This window comes from Pithys albifrons, chromosome 12 (assembly GCF_047495875.1).
Source record: "Pithys albifrons albifrons isolate INPA30051 chromosome 12, PitAlb_v1, whole genome shotgun sequence".
In the NCBI taxonomy this organism is placed as follows: domain Eukaryota; kingdom Metazoa; phylum Chordata; class Aves; order Passeriformes; family Thamnophilidae; genus Pithys; species Pithys albifrons.
In genome coordinates, this window is record NC_092469.1 from 9,134,821 (window position 1) to 9,142,822 (window position 8,002).

Genomic DNA, 8,002 nt, shown 5'->3' on the forward strand with positions numbered 1-8,002 from the left:
TTTTGGACAGTTGCTATTTCAGCTGTTGCCATCCCCTCCGTGATCTCTCCCGTCTGGCAGCACAGCAAGGGCACCACTGATACGCCGCTGTCACTGTCCCCATCCAAAGGCCATCCCTTGGTGCCACATCCTTCCCTGCAGCAACAAACCCGAAGGGTGAGGGGTAGTGGGAGCCATATGGAAGCACCTCACACCCCTTCTCCTGACAGAGATATAGGCCCCATGTCCCTGGAAAGTCTGGACACTGCTGGGCTTGCGAGGCTCATGCCTGAAGGAACAAAAACTGGGTAAAAACCACAGAACTTTCTGCCACAGGTTACCGCACCTGCCTACCCCGCCACCACCAGGCATCTCTGGAGCTACTTCGTTCCTTCACTTCTAATGAAAAGTTCTTCCTCAATGCCAGGCTCGAATCTCCCCTGCAGGTGTTAAGGTGCATCATGTACCTGTAACAGGACTGGTTCACTGCCCTTTGCAAAGCCCTTTACCTCCAGGGATATTGTACCCACGTCCTCCCGGAGCCTCTTCTCCTACAGACCAAATACAGTCATGGCACTAAACCTGTCTTCCTAGGTGATGTTTATAAGGTGCTCCTGGTTTTTGTTATCCTCCTCTGGACTTTCCGCAGCTCCCAGTGGGTGGGCAGTTGTGCTGGTGCCTGGTGTTGCTGCCACTGACAGCTGTACCACACTGCTGACTTCTCCACTGGCATTGCTTAGCAGGGAAGAGGCCATGTCTGGGGCTTTCCTCATCTCCTTCAAGCTCCTTTCCAAAGGTCTCACCTCACTCCTGCTGCAGGAAACACCAGCAGTTGAACCGAGGCGAGGCTGGCTCTGGACCCACACCCTGCCACTCCCCGGGCACTTGCTGCTGCCACCCTGCCCTGCTAGGGCTGAGGGCACCCAGCCTGGTCTGTGCCTGGTGTTAATACCATCAGCATCAGCTTCTCAGAGCTTGTGGAGGTGAAATGAATCTGGTCCCCTACACAGGGAGGGAGCGAGTGGGGCATCTCGTGGGTTCAAAGCCTGTGGGCTGTGTCCACCTCCAGCTCTCACACCCTTCGTGCCCCAGTGCCCTCCTCTTGCTCAGAAACCCCAATGTGCTTAAACTGCCTTTGTGAGAGATTTAGCCCAATGCTCCTGCTTGTCCGTAGCTTGTTGCAGGAGCTTTGCCGGGCCCTGCTGAGGAGACTCGAGGTTACTCTTGCTGGACCTGTTTTCAAAACATGTCTGAGCTGCTGCCAGGCCATGCCGGACCACTGCTGGTGATTGCAGGTGGAAGGTGTGTAGAAAAAATCCTGAATGAACAAGCGTGGAAGTTGACCCAGACCTGTCTTAAAAAAAAAGAAAAAAAGAAAAAGCGCATTGTATCTTCTTTTCTAGCTTACATTTTCTGCCAAGTCACATATGTGGAACAGCGCTCTCCAACCTCTCGAGCGTGTCGGGATATGCAGAACACAAACGCCGCGGAGACGTCGTTCAATGAGCAGCCTAACCCGGTGCGGGCCAGGCCGCGCCCCCTCCGCGCAGCCAATGCGGGCCGCGCTTGCTGCGGGCGAGTGGCGCGGGGCGTTGTTGCGGGGCCGGGCGGCGGGCGGGGCGCGGGGATCGGCCGGTGCTCGGTGCTCCGCCCGGTGCTGCCGCTCCGCCCGCCCGCCATGAACTCCCTGGACCAGGCTGAGGGTGAGTGCGGCCGCACGGACCGACCCCGCCGCTGCTTCTCCGGCGCGCCGGGCGCTCCCGGCTCCTCGGCCGCGCTGCCCCAGCGCGCTGCGCCGTCCCCGCGGAGCGGGGCGAAGCGGCCGCGGGAGGCCTCGGCTCCCTCTGCACCGCGCTCCCGGCGCTGCTCCTCGGCCCAGACAGGCGAGCTGGGGCGGGGTCCGGGGCGCCTCCTCCGCGTCCTGCGCTCGGGGCGGGCTGTGCTGCTCCCGGGGAGCGGGGCCGCGGGCAGGCCTGTGCCGAGGGGCTGCTGCCGGCCCTGGGGGGGACGGGCTGCTTCCATTTCGGTGCCGCTGCTCGGCTGTCGCTTATTCAAATCCGCTTGTGCTGTGGTAACCCGCGGGCTTTGCGTGAGACGCGTTTGCTGCAGCTCCGAGTCCCGCACGGCGTTTCCCTGTGCCGGGGCATCCCTGGAGTCAGAGCAACGCGACCTCAAATAGCCCGTTCTTGTCTGAGGACGGTGATGGTTTGAGTTACGAGTTCTTTGAAATTGTAGCTTACGCAGGATGTCAAAACCCTGAAAGGAGTTCTTAGCGTCCACAAATAGCACCGGTCGGGATTTTAATGCACGGGTGCAGGTGTTGTGTCGCCGACATCAGGAGCCCCAGCCCGGCTCTGTCAGCGCTCCTGCCCTGTCTGTTCGAGCAGAGGGACCCCGAGCGAGCCCTGACAGGCACAGCGGCCCGAGGGTCGGCTCAGAGAAGGGTCGCAAAATGTGCATACATGAAAATACGTTAAAACTTTAATCTTCTGTTTTCTGAAACAGGTTTTTTTCATTTTTTATTTTGGTGATGTCTGCATTATGCAAATGTTGAGAACTTTGTAGCCTGATTCTGTGCCTACCCTCTCAAAGAGCAGGTGCCTCCTATTCCCCCTCTCACTTCAGTGACTGTTGTAGGGGTTTGTGCTAGACAAGGAACAGTTAATTAGCTTTAATTGCTGGCAGTGGTTGAGCTTCCCCAGAAGGGAGGTGGAAGACAGGCCATAACTACCGGGCTCTTGGCTGTAATTAAGACTACTCAGCTGTTCTGTGGCTGAAGTCAAGATACTGTAATCTTCACCCAGGAATTCACCTGCAAAACGCTTAGGAGTAAATTCACATTTAGAAAACTGCATTAGTAACGATCATAATAGAGACATTTGTCTTAATCTTATTCTTTGATTGCTTTATTATGGTAACTAATTTAGAAATAGTTGCAAGCTGAAGTTCCATAGTGATGCTGACAGAGACTTTAGCTGAAAGTTAAGTTGGTGCTAATTAAAATGTTACTCCAGGTAAAATTGTAGCTTTGACTGGAATGTTGTCAAGTATTGACCTTGTTCAAGCCTAAATCTAACCTGGACTTCAGGTGAAACAGCTTCTTGTAAACAAACATTAGGAGGCCAAGTTTTTTTTTAAAAGCAGACTAGGAGTATGAGCTTAAAATGCATTTAACACCAATTTCAGTGGAAAAATCTTGGGAGAAAGATGGCACTAAGAAGAAAGATCTGTTTAAAGGAGAAAAAAAAAGAAACTAATTGAGTTAGTATTTGCTGTGGGATTTTTTACATATGTGTATATATGTATATCAGGGCACTCAAAGTGTCTACAAAACAGAGTCATCAAAGCCACACTGCTACAAATAATCCCTTGAACAGCTAGCAAATGGTTAACTTTTTTTAATTGCTGTTATATAGAATCATAGAACTTAATGGTTTCCTGATGTACTTAATACTGCAAAATGTGATTTTTCTGTTTTGCAGGGCAATTTAAGCTACTTAAAATCTTACTCTGTTTTTAAAAATATTTAAAATAGTCTGATTTCCCAGCTATATTGATTTTTTTGTAAGTGGGAATGTTTCTTTCATTTAGTTTAAATCCATCACTGTACTTTTTACCAGAAGTCAAGTAAAACTACTTCGACTGGGCTTTTATTGCATCTAAACGATCATTGCATTGGTTTTCTCTGCCTGTTTAATTGGGTTTGCACAGGGGAAAAGTGAATTCCTTTTATCTTTTACATTAAAATTTGACTAAATTGAAGATCTAATTATGCTTAATGTACATCCTTCCCAGATCTCAAAGCTTTTGAAAGAAGACTTACTGAATATATTGCATGTTTGCAACCAGCTACAGGACGTTGGAGAAGTAAGTGTGATGTTCTAAGGGATAAATAGGATTCTGTCTTTAAAGCTTTTTAGATTTACCAGTGCGTTTCTTTGATTTAAGATTGCCCAAACAGAAATCTGTACTTAAGTTTTATTTAAAATTTGTGGCATATGTTCAAACACTTAAACAAGTTAATACAGGATAATAAGCTAACATTTTAGCTAGAGTTAGAAAAATGAGGTCAAGATTGAATTGGTTTAAGGCTGAATTGTCCTGGAAGTAGTTGGAACAATAAGTTGTGGGGTTTTTCTGGTTTTTTTCCTGGGTTTTGTGTTGTTGTTGATTTGGTTTTGGTTTTGTTTTTTTTAAGGCTCAGACTTCCTGGTTGTCACTACAGTTACTGAAAGTAAATATAATGAAGTGAGATAGTCCCTATGAAATTGAAGGTGAAAAAGTTACAGCAGTGTGCCATAGAGGCCCCATGTCTTTAGCTCTGTTCCAACAGGAAACTTTGAAGGAGGGGGAAGGTCAAAAGATACCACAGAAAAGCTGCCAACTTTTGAATCAGTAGTCTGTGGTAGAAACACACAACTTTTTCTGTTCTGAGATTGTGCTGAAGTTCCTCTACTCAAAGAACACCACGTTTTTATAGAACATGTAAAACAGCCTCTTTTTCTCAAGAGGCCAATTTTGAGTGAAGGAACCAAAGGAATAACTACTTAAAAAGCAAAACCAAACCCCGCTACCACCACCCACAATCCCCTTGTTTCAGAGCAATCAGATATTTGTATGTACATCTGCTAAACTTGGGCATATTTACTGTAGGAATGCATTTGGCTTCCAGAATTGTTATTTACTGTCAGATATAATTAACACCCCCCCCCCCAACATATACTGGAAACTTCTAGGTATTTTTAAATAAGGTTTACATAACCAATATTGTGTTCAGTAGCTCATGTCTTTTCCCAAATGCTCATTTTCCTAGTTTTGCAATTCACATAAAAGACAGACTTTTTACTTTAGTTATAACAGGGTATTTAAGTCAATGTTCACTTTTCTTCCTGTTATCCTGAAACAAATGCATTTATATAGAGAAGCTCTGTGCTTTTGATAAGTCTCTTTCAACTTTCTTTTGAAAACTTGTCAGTGTTTCTATTTATTTTTAAATTTGTAATACCTAATACAGCAGTCTTACAAACCTGAAAGTATAATTCCTTGAATATCTGGGTTTTGCTTTCAGATTCTTTCCTATGATCCTAAAGGCTGGTAACTTTGGGCCTTCTCTTTTGTGTTGTTTAGTTTGTTGGGTTTTGGGAGTTTATTTTGCCCTGCCCGCTTCCCTCCCATTAAAAGACTTCATTTGTATCCAGAACTTCAAACTTCACAGTAAAGACTCAGAACTGCAATAAAAGCTGCATGGCTTTATGGGTGTGCAATAGAATATGAGGTTTCTCTAGATTTCTTCTGTTTTCTTTTTCCACCAACCCCTGTTCCCCAACCCTTTTTAGTCTCTCAAAATCAGTCTAGGATCTTGGGTTACTCTGATATGTATCTAGTATTACTCATTTACAGTGAATTGATTATTCTTCCTAAGCCATGTGGGATGTGTAGAGGGTTTTTCCTAATGCTAATGTGCTTCCTGACTCCTGTTTATGTTTTAGGTTTTTTTCCTCTCTGTGTCAGCTTTCCTTGCTTGGAATTGTATTGGTTGGGGTGGGAAGCAGAATACAACTTGTGCCACTGAAACTGCTGATGGCTTACACTTTCTTTATGCAAAAGGGCTTGTGGGAGAGAAGCTTTAGGTCTGCTCTGCAGTTTGATGGTTCTTCATTGCTGTTGCCCAGACTGCACAGGTTCAAGTAACAAAGTGAACATTTGGTACAAATCTTATTCCACTTACTACTAACTCATGCTTTTGATATCCATGTTTTTTTAGAAACTTTGGGATATTTCTACTTGACAGTTTGGTACCTATTTGCCCTGTTCAGGAAAGTTGTACATTTTGGTACCTGTTCGGTACCTATTTGCCCTGTCCAGGAAAGTTGTACAGAATCTTTACAGTTTCACATATTTGAAAGTTTTTTCACCTATTTTCATTTCTGCCTCCAAGTAGAAGCTTTTCCTTACACAGAAGTGGGAAAAGTAATAGAACCTTAAAAGTTGTTGCTGAAGAATAAATGCTTTTAAATATGAGTCAGGTATACTCTTTATGACTCTTGTTCTTTTCTTCCTCAGTGATTCTGATAGTGGTATCAGTCTGCACAGCAACTGGAGCTTGGAACTGGTTAATAGACCCAGAGACACAGAAGGTAAGATCAGGCTAATGCCAAAGGTTTTCTGTTTCATAGCTTGGTGCTGCAGTCAAGTGGTATATTGAAAACTGAAAGGTTAAAGTGTGGTTCTCCCATGAAACTGGAAGATCATTTTTTAGTAAAGTTCTCAAGCTGTCTGGAGTTGTTGTGGAATATGTCCTGGGACAATGCCTACCAAAAGGCTATACCTCGAGTGCTTATCTCAAGGATTGTTCACAAGTACTTGGAGATGGCTAGGAGCAGTAGTTTATTTTTAGTTAAGTGAAGTAGGCAGCAACTTTCTGTATGTCATAGAAAGTATATAGTGAGGCTAATCTAATCTGATCTTTTTCCTAGGTGTCATTCTTCACATCACTTTGGAATCACCCATTTTTCACAATTAGTTGTATTACCCTAATAGGCTTGTTCTTTGCTGGAATACATAAAAGGGTGGTGGCACCATCAATGTATCCTTTGATTGTGTTTGTCAGGTTAAAAGTGTTGTAGTTAGTGCTGTTACTGAAGCTTGTGCTAATGCTGCTGTTTCAGTTCTTTCTTACTCTGTGTACAAGTGTTGGCTGCTTTCCTTGACACAATCCACACAGAATAGCAGCCCGATGTCGAACTGTTTTGGCAGAATATAATATGTCCTGTGATGATGTAAGTGTTAGTTGTGTGTGTGGGGCGGGGTTAAATAATTTGTAAAGACACGTGAGGGTTTTTTTCAACGGCACTTGCATACAGCTCCACAAATTCTGTGTGTCTGTAAAACTGGAATGTGGAATGCTTAGTGTTGTTCTGTGTACTGTTTAAAACTCAGCCTGTAATATTGAGCTAAAAATGCAATTGTTGGGCTCAACTTTAAGGGTTTAAACTTTCTTTTCCTCTCTTGCAGACTGGAAAATTAATATTGAAGCCTAGGCCTCATGTTCAATAAGGGCTGTCTTCCTTCAGTTTTTTCCACTGCCATGGAAACCAAAAAATGACCTTTTTTAAGGTAGTATGACAGCAAAAAAACAGACGGGACTGGTTGTCTCTGCCTGGGAGTGAAAGTCTTAAAGCAGTTGACTGTGAAAGTGTGCAATATTACTTTCTTGAATATTTATCCAAATTCTTTGTTATCACATTATCAGTGCTTTTGCTACTTCTGATTACCTCTTTTTCAGTATTAGTGTCACTTTTTTACTTCGGCTAGAACAGAACATACAAGTGAAGTATGTTAATCAGCAATGAAGTTGAACTTGAAAATGAAACCTCATTTGTGTTACATGTCTTTGTAAGCTGTTGTAAATAGCACATCAATGCCAATGTTCAGGAAAAGAAGTAATATTTGCTGTATGGATTCCTTTGTTCCCATGAACAGTATTGAAAGGAACACTTACCATTCTCCTGATGTTTTATTAGCACACTTCCTCATTACAGCTGTCCTTGTCTTCTGGTCACTCTTTTTGGAACTGGTTAAAAGGCTCGCAGGAAGATGGTCTGTCTGTGCTGGAAAAAACTGGTCTTACTGTTTAAGGACTTTGCAAATATATCAAGGATCACATTTGTCAAGTTGTGTATATAGTGCACCAGCCACTTTCCTTGTGGTCACACGTAGTTCCTTGTTTGATCTGGTTCAAAAGACTGCTGTTTTAAGATTTTAAAATTTTAAGAATTGTCTTAAATATGCTTGTATCTTCCCGATTGTAAGGTTGTACTGTATCTAAAGTCCACCTGACCATTCTGAGGGGATTTTTATGCTGTGATAGTCAGAATATGAAACTAGTATTGCAAATGTATAACTTCAGATTGGGTAAAGAAAATATAAAGAGTGCCACAATAAAATAACAAAATCATTATTCAGAGTGTTAACAACAAGGTGTGGATGATACATACTTAAAGTGTAACTTTTGAATAGCTAA

The 8,002-nt window shown here is 43.8% G+C and overlaps 1 protein-coding gene across 1 annotated transcript; it reads left to right on the forward strand.

Annotated features, from left to right (window-relative positions):
* Window positions 1-1,585: 1,585 nt before the first annotated feature.
* CNEP1R1 (CTD nuclear envelope phosphatase 1 regulatory subunit 1) lies at window positions 1,586-7,666 on the forward strand. Its single transcript, XM_071567604.1, has 6 exons — window positions 1,586-1,682; window positions 3,775-3,846; window positions 6,043-6,116; window positions 6,456-6,565; window positions 6,704-6,758; window positions 6,994-7,666. The coding sequence occupies exons 1-6, from the start codon at window positions 1,658-1,660 to the stop codon at window positions 7,033-7,035; spliced, it is 378 nt and encodes a 125-aa protein (XP_071423705.1). The 5' UTR covers window positions 1,586-1,657; the 3' UTR covers window positions 7,036-7,666.
* Window positions 7,667-8,002: the final 336 nt, after the last annotated feature.

What these genes read in the sequence shown, in the direction of transcription:
- CNEP1R1 (XM_071567604.1), top strand. Translation starts at nt 1,658, where the DNA reads ATGAACTCCCTGGACCAGGCTGAGG. An exon ending in AGCTACAGGACGTTGGAGAA is followed by an intron (nt 3,847 to 6,042) that starts GTAAGTGTGATG and finishes TTTCTTCCTCAG; the next exon opens with TGATTCTGATAGTGGTATCA. An exon ending in AGGGTGGTGGCACCATCAAT is followed by an intron (nt 6,566 to 6,703) that starts GTATCCTTTGAT and finishes CAATCCACACAG; the next exon opens with AATAGCAGCCCGATGTCGAA.